At 39.8% G+C, this 18,653-nt stretch overlaps 1 protein-coding gene across 7 annotated transcripts in view; it reads right to left on the bottom strand.

Annotated features, from left to right (window-relative positions):
• LOC744965 (S-adenosyl-L-methionine-dependent tRNA 4-demethylwyosine synthase TYW1) overlaps positions 1–18,653 on the bottom strand; it is a 249,248-nt gene that overhangs the window by 165,011 nt on the left and 65,584 nt on the right. For all 7 annotated transcript variants that reach the window (XM_024357846.3, XM_024357847.3, XM_063814309.1 and 4 more), the window contains one exon: positions 12,750–12,868. In XM_024357846.3, coding sequence (XP_024213614.1) covers positions 12,750–12,868 — 119 coding nt within the window. The remainder of the gene's footprint in view (positions 1–12,749; positions 12,869–18,653) is intronic.

Here is an 18,653-nt window from a genome sequence, read left to right as displayed (position 1 = left end):
TGGACAGATCACCTAGACAGAAAATCAGTAAAGAAACACCAGATTCAAACCACAGGCCAAACTGACCTAACAGACACTGACAAAATATTTCATACTACACCTGCAGAATACACGATCTTCTCATCCATACATAAAATATTCTCCAGGGCAGACCATATTTTAGTCTCAAAAAATGTTTAAAAATCAAAATCCCATCAAGTATGTTTTTGGACAATGGAATACAACAAGAAATCAGTCATAAAAGGAACTTTGGAACCTATATAAAGTAATGGAAACCAAATAGCACACTCTTGAACAGCCAATGAGTCAATGAAGAAAGCAAGAAAAAAATTTAAATATGTACTGAAACAAATGAAAATAGAAGCAAATGTCAAAACTTAAGGGACAGAGCAAAAGCAGTACTAAGAGGGAAGTTTATAATAATAAACAACTATATCAAAAATGTAGAATCATTTCAAATATCAATCTAACAATGCACTTCAGGGAACTAGAAAAGCAAAAACACACCAAACCCAAAATTACTAGAACAGAAAAAAATAATAATCAGAGCAAAAATAAATGAAGTTGAGACTAAAAGAACACAAAAATCAACAAAACAGAAAGTTCATTTGTTAAAAAGATAAACATCGACAAACCATTAGACTAACCAAGAAAAAAAAGAGATCCAAATAAATATAATCAGAAACAAAAAAAGAGACATTACTACTGATACCATAGAAAAACAAAGAATCATTAAAGACTGTTATAACCAACTGTACATCAACAAATTGGAAAACCTAGAGGAAACATAGAAATTCCTGTACACACACAACCTACCAAGAATAAACCAGGAAGAAAGAGAAAACCTGAACAGATCATTAACAAGATTAAATCAATTATAAAAAGTCTTCCAACAAAGAAAAAAGTACATGGCCAGATGGCTTCCCTGATAAATTCCACCAAACCTAAAACACACACACACACACACACACACACACACACACACACCTCTCACACGAATACTTTTCAAACTATTTCAAAAAATTAAGGGGGAAGAAATTCTTAGAAACTCAGTATTATACAAGGCCAGTATTACCCTGAAAACAAAACAAGACAAAAACACAACAAAAAAGAAAAGGAAAATAGCATGCCAATATCCCTGATAAACAAAGGTATAAAAATCCTCGGCCAGGCGCGGTGGCTCACGCCTGTAATCCCAGCACTTTGGGAGGCCAAGGTGGGCGGATCATGAATTCAGGAGATCGAGACCATCCTGGCTAATACAGTGAAACCCTGTCTCTACTAAAAAAATACAAAAAATTAGCCAGGCGTGGTGGCAGGCATCTGTAATCCCAGCTACTCAGGAGGCTGAGGCAGGGGAATCGCTTGAACCCAGGAGGTGGAGGTTGCAGTGAACCGAGATTGTGCCATTGCACTCCAGCCTGGGTGACAGAGCGAGACTCTGTCTCAAAGAAAAAAGAAAGAAAAAAAAGAAAATTGCATATCACTGAGGAAAGAAATTGAAGAGCGCACACACAAAAAAATGGAAAGACATCCCATCTCCATGGGTTAGAAGAATAAATATAGTTAAAGTTATCATACCACCCAAAGCAATTTACAGATTTGATGCAATCCCTATCAAACCACCAAAGACATTTTTCACAGAAATAGAAAACAATTCTAAAAATCACATGGAACCATTAAAATCCCCAAATAGCCAAAGAAATCCTATGCAGAATGAACACAGCTCAAGGCATTACAGTACATGACTTCAAAATATACTATAGCCAGGTGCAGTGGCTCACACCTGTAATCCCAGCACTTTGGGAGGCTGAGGCAGGAGGATCACAAAGTCAGGAGTTCAAGACCAGCCTGGCCAACATAGTGAAACCCCATCTCTACTAAAAATACAAAAAATTAGCCAGGAGTGGTGGCAGGCACCTGTAATCCCTGCTACTCGGGAGGCTGAGGCAGGAGAATCACTTGAACCAGGCAGGTGGATGTTGCAGTGAGCTGAGATCACATCATTGCACTCCAGCCCAGGCAACAGTGTAAAACTCCATCTCAAAAAAAAACAAAAACAAAAAACAAAAAATAAACTATAAACCTACTGTAACCAAAGCAGCATGGTATTGATATAAGAACAGACACATAGACTCACAGAACAAAATAGAGAACCCAGAAATAAATCCAAATATTTACAGGAAACCAATTTTTGACAAAGGTGCCAAGGTCATGCAGTGGGGAAAGACAATATACAAAAATCAACTCAAGACAGATTAACGACATAAACGTAAGACCTGAAACTGTGAAATTACATACTGTGAAAACACAGAGGAAACACTTTAGGACACTGGTCTGGGCAATGATTTTATGAATAGAACTTCGAAATTACAGGCAACAAAAGTAAAAACAAATAAATAGGATGATATCAAACTAAAAAGCTGCTGCACTGCAAAGGAAACAATCAACAGGGTAAAGAGACAACCTGCAGAATGACAGAAAATATTTCCAAACCATTCATCAAACAAGGGATTAATATCCAGAATATACAAAAAATTCAAACAACCCAACAGCAAAAAAACCCACAAATAATCTGATTTTTAAAAGGCCGAATGATGTAAATAGACGTTTCTCAAAAGAACATATACAGGTAGCCAACAGACACATTTTTAAATGCTCAACATCACTAATCATCAAAGAAATGCAAATCAAAACCGCAATGAGATTCCATCTCACCCAAGTTAAAATGACTATTATCAAATAATAACAAATGCTGACAAGGATGTGGAGAAAGGGAACTCTTACACACTGTTGTTGGCAATGTAAACTACCACAGTCATTATGGAAAACAATATGGAGATTCCTCAAAAAACTAAAGCTAGAACTACCATATGATCCAGCAACCCCACTACTGAATATACATCCAAAGGAAAGGAAATCAGTATGTTGAAGAGATAGCTGCATTCTCATGCTTATGGCAGCACTATTCACAATCACCAAGATACAGAACCAACCTAAGTGTCCATCAGCAGATAAATGGATAAAGGAAATGTGATATATATTTACAATGGAATATTATTTAGCCCTATAAAAAAGAATGAGGCTGGGCATAGTGGGTCACACCTGTAATCCCAGCACTTTGGGAGGCTGAGGCCAGTGGATCACTTGAGGTCAGGAGTTTGAAGCCAGCCTGGCCAACTTGGTGAAATCCTGTCTCTACTAAAAATATAAAAAATTAGCCAGGCGTGGTGGCACGAGCCTGTAATCCCAGTTATTTAGGAGGCTGAGGCAAGAGAATCACTTGAACCTGGGAGGTGGAGGTTGCAGTGGGCCAAGATTGTGTCATTGCACTCCAGCCTGGGCAACAGCAAGACTCTGCCTTAAAAAAAAAAAAAAAAGGCTGAGTGCAGTGGCTCAAGCCTGTAATCCCAGCACTCTGGAAGGCCAAGGGAGGCGGATCACCTGAGGTCAGGAGTTCAAGATCAGTCTGGCCAACTTGGCAAAACTCCACCTCTACTAAAAATACAAAAATTATCCGGGCTTGGTGGCGTGTGCCTGTAATCCCAGCTACTTGGGAGCCTGAGGGACAAGAATCGCTTGAACCTGGGAGGCAGAGATTGCAGTGAGCTGAGATCAGGCCACTGCACTCCAGCCTGGGCAAAAGAGCGAGACTCTGTCTAAAAAAAAAAAAAAAATTCACATACCATAAAATTCTCCTATTTAAGGTTTATAAATCATTGGCTTTTGCTATACTCACAGAGTTGTGCATTGTTAGAAATGCTTGTTCCCCAGTGTCACAAAGAAATAGCAACTGAACATAAATTTAATTTTCTCAGCAAGGCCATTTTTTTACTTTCTGCAGAAAGGGTACACTCGCCAGCACTTCTGCCATGAGAGTACACTGAACAAAGGAGACAGGGACATTTATAACCTGAAACATTCACCCTACTGCTGTTACCAGTTTCCATTGGCTGGAACGGGACCTCACATTCTGTATTTGTCCCAATTGGCTAGCAACTTAGAACTTTTCAAAAGAGGCAAAGGCAGAGGAGAACAAAGGAAGGAGGAAGTAAATTGTGGAATGCTCAGAAAGGTAAAAACACCTCCGAATAAGGAAGAGGAATAGGCTACGACTTAATGCTTGCTTTGACCAGTATAAGTATGCCGGGGAAAATATTTAGGCTAAATTGTGGGAGCTAAGAACACAAAGTACATTGATTTCTTTATTACAGCTAGCAGATATCTAAGAATGTTAGCACAGGTCTTTGAATAAATTTTGCTTCTAAGAGAAGTTACTATTTATTCTTAATTAGATGGGGAGGAAAGTCTCTTTGAATTGGAGCCTCTACTTCACTTTTTACATGCATCCATGACCAAAATCCATTTTAAATGTTTTGTCATTCCCAAAAAGAAACCCTATCCCCTTGGGTATTGCTCCTCAACCCCCATATTCCCTCCGGCCCTAGGCAACCACTAATCTACTTTCTGTCTCTACAGATTTGTCTATTCTAGGCAATGCACAGAAATGCAATCTTACTATAGATGCAGCCTGTTGTGATCGGCTTCTTTCACTTAGTATAATATTTTCAACATTAATCCATGCTGTAGCATGTATCAGTACTTAACCTCTTTTTATTGACAGATGACATTCCTTGGAATGGATACACCACATGTTCATCAGTTAATGGACACCTAGAGTATATCTACTTTTTGGATATTATGAATATCTTTTCATGTGCTTACTGGTCATTTGTATATCTTCTCTGGAGAACTGTCTAACAAGATTTTTGGGGTTATTTCTTCAAGACAGATATAACTCTTTCCTCCACCCTGCCCCCACTTCACAGGCTAACCCAGGAGCAAGGAAAACAGACAAAACCCTCGATTCAAAATTTCAAAGAATAAAACCTTAAAATAAAATTTTAAAAACAGGAATAAGAGACACACAATGGTAAATATGTGGTATCTATACATACATAAAAATACTCAATATATCCTTCTGAAAATTGGTGGAACAGCATTTTATCTATCCATAACAGTCTACTTCACATATAATCAAAATGAAGTAAAAATTTCACTTTGAAAAAATCACATCTATGTACATCATGTTGTAGTTTAAAAACACAGTCATTGGTCAGGCCCAGTGGCTCACGCCTGTAATCCCAGTTATTAAAAATACAAAAATCAGCTGGCATGGTGGCACATGTCTTTAGTCCCAGGAAGGCTGAGGCAGGAGAATCGCTTGAACCCAGGAGACAGAGGTTACAGTGAGCCAAGATCACACCACTGCACTCCAGCCTGGGTGACAGAGCGAGACTCCGTCTCAAAAGAATAAAAAAAAAACCCACTGTCATATACAGAATCTCACTCAAGCAATTAAGCCTTACAGCAACCCTGTAAGGAAGGTATGTTGTTTTATTCTACAGTTGAGAAACTGAGGCTCAGAGGCTATTTTGAGAATCCACTGCAAGAAAAGGACAATAATAAAAGCATTTATGTAACATTTAAATCAATTTTTAATGAACCTTTTCTGACATTCTTGTTATATATTTCATTGAAACAGATGGCAAATTCTAATTTTAAAACCTCGTATATTAGTCCTTCTTTACCAGAAGCCATGGTAAATGAAATATCTCCATTTACTTAGATCTTTCTAAAAATCTCATTAAGGAATGTGTTAATGATACTGTTTGCTTTCCAAAACTCTGGGTAAATGTACTGTTCAAGAAACTGAAAGACTGCATTGTTGGCTATGAACAGGAAATTAAGATTGAGGAGCACTACCAATTAGATCCTGTTATTTCTTTTGAATTTTGACCTGTAAAAAAACCAACTATTTATGCCAACAATCTTAAGAAGAGATTAGGATTTATACTTAGTGTAAACTGTGAAACAAGAAAAACTAGGACACAAAATACTTGATTATTTGTCCTACAACCTCAGTATGATGTGATCCCAATACTTCAGTCTACATAATCATATGGCTAACATACTTTTGTCTTGCAAGCGCTCACCCTATAATATTTCAAACTCTGTAAGCACACACTCTATTCCTAAAAAGTGGTTTTTTGGTCACATTTTATTTCTTTTTTTTTTTTTTTTTGAGATGGAGTAGCCCAGGTTGGAGTGCAGTGGCGTGATCTCGGCTCACTGCAAGCTCCACCTCCTGGGTTCACACCATTCTCCTGCCTCAGCCTCCCGAGTAGCTGGGACTACAGGCGTCCGCCACCATGCCCGGCTAATTTTTTCTATTTTTAGTGGAGACGGAGTTTCACCGTGTTAGCCAGGATGGTTTCGATCTCCTGACCTCGTGATCTGCCCGCCTCAGCCTCCCGAAGTGCTGGGATTATGGGCGTGAGCAACCGCGCCTGGCCATATTTCTTTTTTTTTTTTTTTTTTGGAGAAGTCTTGCACTGTCACCCAGGCTGGAGTGCAGTGGCGTGATAGCTCACTGCAACCTCCACCTCCTGGGTTCAAGCAGTTCTCCTGCCTCAGCCTCCCAAGTAGCTGGGATTACAGGCGCCTGCCACCACGCCCAGCTAATTTTTTGTATTTTTTTAAGTAGAGACGGGGTTTCCCTCTGTTGGCCAGGCTGGTCTTGAACTCCTGACCTCGTGATCCGCCTGCCTCAGCCTCCCAAAGTGCTGGGATTACAGGCATGAGCCACTGCACCCAGCCTGGTCACATTCTATTTCAATGCTGCCATGTTCCAGCAATACCCTTCACTGAAATAGTAACTGTAGACCATGGCACACAGGTTATTTCAACCTCAGCACAACTGCCATTTTGGACTAGATAATCCTTTGTTGCGGAGCACTGTCCTATGCATTAGGGAATGCTTAGCAACATCCCCAGCCTCTACCCACCAGATACCAGCAGCACTCTCCTTGGTTCTAACAATAAAAAATATCTCGAGACATTGTCAAATGTTCGAAATCTCCGTATTGGACAAGAAATAGCAATTTTGCCCCCAGTTGAGAACCACCGATTTAACAGGATGACCTAAGAGATACTTTTAGTGTTTTGTTTTTTGTTTGTTCTTACCACATCTCGAGATAACTAAAAGAGGAAATACACGTAAAAGAATATGGTATGGTAGCCCACGCCTATAATCTCAGCACTTTGGGAGGCTAAGAGGAGAGGACTGCTTGAGGCCAAGAGTTTGAGACCAGCTTGAGAAACATAGCAAGACCCTGTCTCTATAAAAAAAACAAAAAAACAAAAAACTGGATAGGCATTGTGGCACAAGCCTGTAGCTGGAGTTACTCAAGTGGCTGAGGCAGGAGGATCACATGAGCCCATGGGTTCAAGGTACCAGTGAGCTATGATTGCACCACTGTACTCCAGCCTAGGTGACAGGGCTTAATATGGGATGATAGTATTGTGGCTATATCATTTTTTAACAGACCTTATTATTTACATTTTACATGATCTGTCAGTTGAAGTATGTACAGATAAAACAATATGATGGCTAGGATTTGTATTAAAATAGGTAAATGGAATATGATTATCCATATGACGATAAATGTTCACCGAGGTTTAATATATTGTTCTCTCTCTGCTTACGTTAAAAAAAAATCTATAATAAGAATTTTTAAAAAGTGGGTAGAGAGGGGTCAGGCGCGGTGGCTCACTCCTGTAATCTCAGCACTTTGGGAGGCCAAGGAGGGCAGATCACGAGGTGAGGAGTTCAAGACCAGCCTGGCCAACATGGTGAAACCCTGTCTCTGGTAAAAGATAGAAAAAATTAGCAGGGCATGGTGGCACGCACCTGTAATCCCAGCTACTCAGGAGGCTGAGGCAGGAGAATGGTGTGAACCCAGGAGGTGGAGGTTGCGGTGAGCCAAGATCGTCCCATTGCACTCCAGGCTGGGTGACAGAGTGAGACTCCGTCTCAAAAAAAAAAAAAAAAAAAAGTGGGTAGAGGGGTTAACAAAGGTCTCAGTAGGTACATGAACAACTTGCTGTTAAGAAAAAAATTATAGTTGAGGTAAACAATACACAGCTGAATGCCTGGGAAGAAGAGCTAGGCACCAAGGCTAATGTGGTGAACTGGAGCACTGAAAAGCACCTGCATGCTCCTGGGATTTAGAAAGGCACACTGGACAGGAGACATGCTAAGAAGCGGCCTAGGAAGAGTCTAAACTTTCACCTCTGCCCGATCTTTAGGCTCAGCACAAGCAGGAAGCAAAGGCTAAGGCAGAGTTGTAAATGGCCTGGCTAAACGTTAAAAGAGTGTTCCAGGCCAGGTATGGTGGCTCAAGTCTGTAATCCCGGCACTTTGGAAGGCCAAGGCGGGTGGATCACTTGAGGCCAGGAGTTCAAGACCAGTCTGGCTAACACAGTGAAACCCCATCTCTACTAAAAATACAAAAAATTAGCTGGGTGTGGTGGCGGGTGCCTGTAATACCAGCTACTCAGGAGGCTGAGGCAGGAGAATGGCATGAACCCAGGAGGTGGAGCTTGCAGTGAGCCGAGATTGCGCCACTGCACTCCAGCCTGGGTGACAGAGCGAGACTCGGTCTCAAAAAAAAGAAAAAAAAAATTAGCCAGGTATAGTAGCACACACCTGTAATCCTAGCTACTCAGGAGGCTGAGGAATGAGAATTGCTTGAACCCAGGAAGTGGAGGTTGCAGTGGGCCAAGATTCCACCACTGTACTACAGCCTGGGTGACAGAGCAAGACCCTGTCTCAAAAGGAAAAAAGAAAAAGAGAAAGAAACGTTCCAAGACAGAGTCAATCTGCAAAGACTGGGAGAAGCTTTTTTTTTTTTTTCCAATTTTTTTTTCTTTGGCTCCATGAGCTCAAGGAAATCTCTGTCAAATCATTAGCTGACCCCTGAGCTTAAGACACAGACTTCAGAGATAATATAAAACAAAGAATAAAATCTTTACAAATACAGTTTAGAAAACTCACTAAACAAACAAAACCCAGAGCAAGCAATAAAAAACAAACCCTGAAGAGTGAGAAAAATCTGACATCCAGAGTTAACACATTCTAATAATCAAAATATGCAGTTTTCTTTTTTTTTTTGAGACGGAGTCTTGCTCCGTTGCCCAGGCTGGAGTGCAGTGGCACGATCTAGGCTCACTGCAAGCTCCACCTCCCGGGTTCACGCCATTCTCCTGCCTCAGCCTCCCGAGTAGCTGGGACTACAGGCGCCCACCACCACGCCCGGCTAATTTTTTCTATTTTTAGTAGAGACAGGGTTTCACTGTGTTAGCCAGGATGGTCTCAATCTCCTGATCTCGTGAGCTGCCCACCTCGGCCTCCCAAAGTGCTGGAATTACAGGCATGAGCCACCGTGCCAGGCCAAAATATACAGTTTTCAACAAAACATTTCTTTGCATACAAACCATGCAGAGAAACAAGTGTGGCCCATTCCCAGCATGTATTAGGAAAAACTCTCCCTGAGGAGGCATAGGCATTAGACCAACTAAAAAAATACTTTAAGCCAACTATCTTAAACATGCTCAAAGAGCTAATGGAAACCATGGACAAAGAGATGAAGGAAACCAAGAAAACAATGTCTAAACAAATCCAGAATATCAATGAAGAGATACAAATGATAAGAAGGAACCAAACAGAAGATGTGAAAGAATAATAACTGAAATGAAGACTTCACTAGAGGGTTTCAACAGAAGATTTGAACAGGCCAAAGAAAAACCTCAGTGAAGTGGAAGACAAATCAATTTGGAATTATCTTGTCTAAGTAGAAAAAAAAAGTGTGAAGAAAATTGAACAGAGCCTTAGGACACCATCAAATTGAAAAGAGCTGGGGGACACCATCAAGCATACCAACATATGCATAATAAAAGTTCCAGAAGGAGATAAGAAGGAACAGAAAGAACATGTGAAGAAATAATTATTGAAAAATTCCCAAATTTGGTAGAAGACTTGAATTCACAGAACTAAGAAGCTCAACATACTCTAAGTAGTACAAACACAAAGAGATCCACACCAAGATATGTTATAATCTAACTGTTGGAAGAATAAGACAAAGAAAGAAACTTGAAAGAAGCGAGAGAGAAGGCACTCATCACATATAAGGGATCCTTAGTAAAATTAACAGCCAATTTCTCAGCAGAAACCATGGAGGCCAGAAGGCAGTGGGAGAGCATATTTAAAATGTTACAAGAAAAAAACTGTCAGTCTAGATTTCTATATCTAGCAAAACAATTCTTCAAAACTGAAGGAGACATTAAGACACTGATAAATAAAGGCTGAGGGAGTTCACTGCTAACAGACCTGCCCTACGATAAATGCTAAAGGGAGTCCTTCAGACAAAAATGAAAGGACACTAAACAGACCCATATCATACAAATATACAAAGAACAACATAAAGGTAAAATACATAGGTAAATACAAAAGTCACCACTGTTGTATTTTTGGATTTTTGTTTGTGTTTGTTTTTCATTTGTTTGTTTTGAGACAGGGTCTTGCTCTGCCACCCAGGCTGGAGTGCAGTGGCACAATCAAGGCTCATTGCACCCTCCACCTCCCAGGCTTATGATCACCCCCACCTCAGCCTTCTGGAGTAGCTGGGACCTCAGACATGCACCACCATGCCCGGCTAATTTTTGCATGTTTCGTAGAGACAAGGTTTCGTCATGTTACCCAGACAGGTCTTGAACCCCTGGGCTCAAATGCTCCACCCACCTTGGGGTCCCAAGATGCTAGTATTACAGGCATAAGCCACTGCACCCGGCCAGTATTTTGGGATTGTAACTCCTCTATTTTTTCTCTTGATGATGTAAAAGACAAATGTATAAAACAGCAATTATAAATCTATGTTAATGGGCATACAGTATATAAAGTTGTCATTTGTGACAATGACATAAGGGAGGAGGGACACAGCTGTTTATGGGCAAAGTTTTTGACTGCTATTGAGTCAAATAATATCAATTCAAAATAGTTTACCAAATCAAAATAGTCAATGCCATTAATATCTGATTTCATATTTGTAACATTGTCTACTTGCTAAAATTTATTTGTAACCCCCAAATAATCATAACAAAATAACCCCCAAATCAAGTTATTATAAGCATTTATAATAATCAAAACAAAATTTTTAGGAATAACTGGAAAAAAAAGAATTATAACTCTTGTGCCAATATGGAGATAAATTAAGAGATGACATTGACAAGAAAGTATTAAATCATTTTGGTTGCTAAAGGAAGAAATAATGAGAATCTGAAACATAATCAATAGAATTAGATAAGCAAATGGATACAGTGGGTTTGAGAAAAAGAGAAGAAATGTCCAGTCTGGGCCATTAGATGGCTAATAGTGCCATTACCCAAAACAGAACAAGTTAACACAAGCCTAATAAATTCCATGATAAATACATTAAGCTTGAAATGACTGCGGATGATCCAAGAGAAGATATGCAACAGGAAATTGGAAATGGAGAAGGAAAAATCAGAAAAGAGACTGAGACTGGAGATAAAGTATTTAAAGGTGTCAAACTACAGGTAAATGAAGCCACGGAAATGGTTTACTTCTCCTACCATCATAACACAGAGTCATAAACGACAGCTGAAGGACAGAAGCAGAAAGAAGAGCTAACAGGGGAAACTGAAAAGAAACTGACAAGGGTGGGTGGGATACTAGAAGAGACTGGTATCTCTGAATCCAACAGAAGGAGTGGCCTCCCCCTTCTTTCCTAGCATGCTTCACTGGAGTTCAACTAAGATAAGAATTAAGTAGCTTCTATTAGATCTGATAGTAAAGAAGTCATTAGTGACCACAACAACATGAGCTGCTATGGAGATGTGAGTTGGCATAGAGAACTAGGAGTTGAAGAGTAAGCAGTTGTAAGTGAAGGAAAGAAATGGGTTAGTAGGCTGGGTGCGGTGGCTCACGCCTGTAATCCCAGCACTTTGGGAGGCCAAGGCGGGCGGATCACCTGAGGTCAGGAGTTCAAAATCAGCCTGGCCAACATGGTGAAACCCCATCTCTACTAAAAATACAAAAATTAGCTGGGCATGGTGGTGCGCACCTGTAGTCCCAGCTACTTGGGAGGCTGAGACAGGAGAATCACTTGAACCTGGGAGGCAGAGGTTGCAGTGAGCCGAGATGACGCCATTGCCCTCCACCCTGGGCAACAAGAGCGAAACTTCATCTCAAAAAAAAAAAAAAAAAAGAAAAGAAAAAGAAATGGGTTAGTAGCAAGCACCACCGCCCCCAAAAAGAGAGAGACAGAATTGTGCAATGTAGCCATTTTCTTTCACTTAAACTATTCCCAATTGTTGTAAAAGACTCAATTCTGCATACAATGGGCTGTAACCAGCTGAAAAACAACATTCACTGCTTGTATTTCCAGCAAGATAAACTGAAAAGCCTCCAATAAAAAGACACCCAAGCTGACACCTTAGCATAAAATTAGTCATAGATAGAAAAAAAAGAAAACAATGTAGGAGAGCAAGATAAACAGAAAGCACAAAAGGATAGAATAAAAATAAACTTTTATCACTAATGTATCACTATTTATCGATAATCACTATAAATAAGACAAACTAAACTCACCAGTTAAAAAAGACAAACTGTCCAAATGGATGTTTACAAATCCAGCAATTCCTCACAGTGTTTGTCCAAGAGAAACAAAAATATTTGTCTACAGAATTTTTACACACTAACATTCACAGTTGAAAAGATTAATCACCAAGACAGCAGAGCTCTTGGGTAAGTCTGAGTGTGAGCTGGGCAGATTGATTACCACAGCTCATTATATATTCGATCACCATGACCTTTCATTTTTACTTACCGCCAACAGAAGACACATTTATTAGCACATGCCAAGCTTGGGGTGGTTTCCATGCAGCGATGGCTCTCAATTCCATAGAATGTGTGTTTGTAACAACCTCCTCTCCCTCGGAGCATGGACTATGACAAGTAAACAAATCACAATTTGAATAAAATCGTCAAAGCACAGAAACAAACCACCAAGGCATCATTTTTAAGAGAAACCATGTGTTTCGTAACCATGAATACTCCTACTGGTAACTGCATGACGCAGGAAATTCGCATCAGAGCATTTTAGTGTTTTGGCAGTGCTTTGGGTTTTTACTAAAGCCCAGTGAAATAAACCTATGATTCATTAACTCTGAAAACTCTACAGGGAGAACCACTAATGCTTTCATTTTCAAATCCATCAGACTCCTTCAAATAACATTAATACAATAATATATAATGCTAGGAAACAGATAAAACAGACTCCTAAAAAATGGGGGCTGTCTGCCTATGCAAGCGTATCCCTGCTCTGAATAAAGAAGGATGGGTAAGGGAATGCATCCTGGAGTGTTGTTCCTTTGTTTTGTTTTGAGACAGGGTCTTGCTCTGTTCCTCAGGCTGGAGTGCAGTGGTGCAATCATAGCTCACTGCAACCTCCAACTCCTGGGTTCAAGCAATCTTCCTGCCTCAGACTCTCAAGTAGCTGGGACTATGGGTGTGAGCCACCATGCCTGGTTATTTTTTAATTTTTTGTAGAGATGAGGTCTCACTATGTTGCCCAGGCTGGTCTTGAACTCCTGGTCTCAAGCGATCCTCCCACCTCAGCCTCTCCAAATGCTAAGATTACAGTTGTGAGCAAACCACTGTGCCCAGCCCTGGAGCATACATATTTGAGACATTGTGGAAGCAAGCAGCAGGTATACAAGAAATACATTATTCCCATTTCCAAAAAGATCACTATTTGATGAGGCAAGGGATAAAAACAAATATCACGAGTCATATAAGTTGGTACATGTAGTAAGAAGGTAATCTAAAAAAATGTCTAGATCAACCAGGGTTGGAATCAAGATAATATCAAGCTTTAAAAGGTAAAATCAGATCTGTCCAGAGCTCTGGGTAAGACGAGCTTGATTTCAGTACAAGTGAAAGCAGTGAAGCCTGGGAGGAGGTTATGTCAGACAGGTAATGATGACTTTCTCCTAAGATCAGTGGGACAGGTAGGGTACTAAAGAAGTGAAATCAATGTCATTCCCCACTGAGGAGCAAAACAGAGGAAGTCATCCAAAATAACTGATTTTGAGGCCAAGTGACTGAAATAATATGGAATTAACAATACCAACAACGAACAAGGAGAAGGAAAGCAGAGACATGAATGAGTAGCCTTTACACGTGTATAGGGGTGTGTGTGTGTGTGTGTGTGTAGTCTCACTCTGTCACCTAGGCTGGAGTGCAGTAGTGTGATCTCAACTCACTGCACCCTCCACCTCCCAGTTCAAGCGGTTCTCCTGCCTCAGCCTCCCAAGTAGCTGGGATTATAGGTATGCGGCACCACGCCCAGCTAGTATTTGTATTTTTTGTAGATACAAGGTTTACCATATTGGTCAGGCTGGTCTTGAACTCCTGACCTCAAGTGATCCGCCCACCTCGACCTCCCAAAGTACTGTTATTAATATAAGCCTGTCCACAATGAAAGAACATTACATAAATGTCTACTAGCTTATTTACTGTCAGTTGACCATGAAGCCTTTTAACTATTTTTTGTTTTAATTAAAAAAAAAAAAAGTTTCCCTGTCCATATTAGTACTGCATTTGAAAAAAAGGCGTGAAGGGATAACCTGTGCCTACAAACCTCTTCCAAGTTCCTAATAAAATGTACAAGGCAGCAAACAAAACATTCGAATCTTGTAAATAGCACTGAAAACCGAAACGTCCAACAAATGCCAGAGTCACAGAGTAATTTCCACAAAATCTCATGCCACTAGAGAAACAAAGCTGAAGAAGTACACTTCAATCACTATTGATTAAGAAGTTAATACACTTTGTCCTGAACTGCCCTGTGCTCCCCTGTCCCATTCAGGTTGAAGTCCTAAACTTCAATGCAATGCAACGGCACGTGGATATAGGCTCTTTAATGAGGTATTTAAGGTTAAGTGAGGTCACGTGAATGGGACCCAAATCTGACAGAACTACCGTCCTTATAAGAACAGGAAGAGAGACCAGACATCTCTCTGCATGTGCACAGAGGACAGATCATGTAAGGACTAGAGCCCATAAGATGGAAAAGCAACCAAGGTAGCTTCGCCAAAGGACCAGTGAGAGCTTCCCAGAGGTGTGCGGTCCAAATCCAATACTGAAGGACTAAAAGGATTTTTCAAAAGGACTCTGTAAGACACAGGCATAGAAGCATGTGAGAAGAGGACGGAATGTTTTTCGTTTTAAAAAATGATGTCTCCAAATGTTTAAGTCTGTGATCCATTTTGAATTAATTTTTATATAAGGTGTGAAGTTTAAGACACTCTTTTTTGGAATTTGTTGCAGGGAGCAGTATTTGGGTCTTTTATTTTTTTCTGTTGGTTTTGGCCTATGGTTATCTAATTGCTCCAGCAGCATTTGTTGAAAATTTCACCATGGAACTTGATATGGTTTGGCTGTGTCCCCACTCAAATCTCAACTTGAATTTATCTCCCAGAATTCCCACGTGTTGTGGGAGAGACCCGGTGAGGAACTGAATCACAGGGGTTGGTCTTTCCTGTACTATTCTTGTGATAGTGAATAAGTCTCACAAGATCCAATGGGTTTATCAGGGGTTTCCACTTTTGCTTCTTCATTTTCTCTTGCCACCACCATGTAAAAAGTGCCTTTTGCCTCCTGCCATGATTCTGAGGCCTCCCCAGCCATGTGAAACTGTAAGTCCAATTGAACCTCTTTTTCTTCCCAGTCTTGGGTATGTCTTTATCAGCAGCATGAAAACGGACTAATACAGAACTGCTTTTGCATTTTTGTAAAAAACCAGTTAAACATATTTTGTGAGTCTATTTCTGAGATCTCTAGTCTTTCCCTTGATTTATATGTCTATCTCTCTACCAGTAGTACCACACCATCTTGATAACTGCGACAATATAGTAAGCTACAAGATCAGAGTGAACTATTCTTCCCATTTCTGTCTTCTTTGTCAACATTGTTTAAGCTATTCTAGGGCCTGTGTCTTTCAAGTCTTGAATAAGTTTGCCTGTTTCTACAAAAATCTTATTGGTATTTTTGTAAGAACTTCATTCAACCTACAGAATCAATTTGGGGAGAATTGACAGTTTATTATACTGAGTTTTCTAATCCATGAACATGGTATGTCTATTTGTTTAGATTTTCATTTATTTTTTATCAGCATTTTAAAAATTTTCAGCATCCAGTCCTGTGTATGTTTTGTTAAATGTAAATCAAAGCATATTACTTTCGTTGGAGTGACTGTAAATGAACTTTTTAGTTTTGGTTTTCATATGTTCATTGTTAATATACAGAATACGGCCAGGCACAGTGGCTCACGCCTGTAATCCAGCACTTTGGGAGGCCGAGGCGGGCGGATCACAAGGTCAGGAGATCAAGACCATCCTGGCTAACATGGTGAAACCCCGTCTCTACTAAAAATACAAAAATTAGCTGGGCTTGGTGGCGGGCACCTGTAGTCCCAGCTACTCGGGAGGCTGAGGCAGGAGAATGACGGGAACCTGGAAGGCGGAACTTGCAGTGAGCCAAGATCATGCCACTGCACTCCAGCCTGGGTGACAGAGCGAGACTCCGCCTCAAAAAAAAAAATACAGAATACAACTGATTTTTGTGCTTTGATATTGTATCCTGTAACCTTGCTGAACTCAAGTTCTAGGAAATTTATTTTTTTGTCATTTCCTTGAGATTTTCTACATAACAATCATGTCACCTGCAAAAAAAGACAGCTTTATTTCTGCCTTTGCAACCTGTATGCATTTTCTTTTTCTTGACTAATTCCAGTGGCTAGAATTTACAATACTATGTAAAACAGGAGTGGTGAACACAGACATACTTGTCTTGTTCCCAATCTAATGGGAAAAGCATTTACTCTCTCATATTAGGTATGATGTTAGCTGTAAGAATTTTGTAGATACTCTTCATTAGGTTAATATTCCTCTATTTCTAACTTGCTAAGAGTTTTTAATGATGAAGGGTTAGACTCTGCCAAATGCTTTTTCAGAATCAATTGATATGACTGACTGATTTTTTTCTTCTTAGCATGTTTGATATGGTGGATTGCTTTGGTTTTTAAATGTTGAACCTGCCTTGCATACCTGGGAAAAATTCCACTTGGTTATGGCATATAATTCTTTCTATACTTGGCTGAATTCTATTTGCTCATATCTTGTTGAGGATTTCTACATCTAAATTCCTGAGAGATTAGTCTTTAGTTCTCTTTTAGTGCATTGTCTTTGTCAGGTTTTATCGGGTTACTATTGGCCTCATAAAATGAGTTCAGAAATGTTCCCCACCTCTTGTATTTTGGGGAAGATATTAAGTAAAACTGGCATTAATTCTTCATTAAATATTTGGTAGAATTCTTCAGGAAAACTATTGAAAACTAGGATATCACTTTGGGGAGGCTTTTAATTACAAAATCAGTTTCTTCAATGATTACAGGATTATTCCGATTATATATTTTGGTTGAGTTTTAATAAGTTACGGTTTTTGAGGAATAGATGTATTTCACCTAAGTTGCCAAATTTATTAACATAAAATTGTTTGCAGCACTCCCTTATCATCCTTTCAATCGCTGCAGGACCTGTAATAATATTGTTTCATTCCTGATACTGATGACTTGTGTTTTCTTTTCTTTTTTTTTTTTTTTTTTTTTGAGACGGAGTCTCGCTCTGTCACCCAGGCTATATCTGGGTGACATCTGGGTGATTGCAGATGGGCTACATCCGGGTGATTGCAGAAAACATCTGCAATCAGCTACATTCCAAAACTGCTTTTTATGGAAATGACTTCAACAAGTACTTTTTTTTTTTCTTTTAAGACAGAGTCTCTGTTGCCCAGACTGGAGTGCAGTGGTGCAATCTTGGCTCACTGCAACCTCCGCCTCCCGGGTTTGAGTGATTCTTCTGCCTCAGCCTCCTGAGTAGCTGCGACTACAGGCACCCAACACCACGCCCAGCTAATTTTAGTATTTTTAGTAGAGACAGGGTTTCACCATATTGGCCAGGCTGGTCTCAAACTCCTAACCTCATGATCCGCCCACCTCAGCCTCCCGAAGTGCTGGAATTACACGAGTGAGCCACCGCACCCAGCCCAACAAGTACTCTTGAACACATTTCTGATAATTTTAAGATCAATGGACTAAATGACAACTTCCAGAACTCTAATATATTAAAAAAAACTGATTGGTGCATAAAACTGTTAATGGCCAACCTCACAGTACAACGGTACTGCGTCTGACTCCATAAAACTGCTAATCAAGATCAAGCAAAACTAAAATTTAATGACTTCAAATTAAGTAATTGATGACAACAATGTGTTTGTGACTTTTCATTTTTGGTTCTTTACTTAAAATATGTTGTCTTACAGATTTAAGACATTTTTCTCGCATAAGCTATCTATAGTATACAACAATTTGGTAAAGCATACTTTTGTGAACAAAGATGGAACCATTTGCTTTTCCTCCCTATTGGATTCCTCCCAAAATTCACCAACCACTAGTATTCTTATTTTTATTTATATAAATTCAATAAAAATCTGCTCTCAAGTAGGATACAATTAGAAATATAAACATCGGTTATATACCACCAAGGCTTTGGCTGAAATGTCTTATTTGAAAATGTGCATTGAATGCCTGGCTTCCAGAGTTCCCAGACTTCCAGTGAGTCAGTAAAAATGGTCACTTCCTGGAAGGCCAAAGATCCTTAAGATTGTACGT

The sequence above is a fragment of the Pan troglodytes genome, chromosome 6 (genome assembly GCF_028858775.2).
Source record: "Pan troglodytes isolate AG18354 chromosome 6, NHGRI_mPanTro3-v2.0_pri, whole genome shotgun sequence".
NCBI classification, from domain to species: domain Eukaryota; kingdom Metazoa; phylum Chordata; class Mammalia; order Primates; family Hominidae; genus Pan; species Pan troglodytes.
This window is presented reverse-complemented; position numbering and strand designations above follow the sequence as displayed.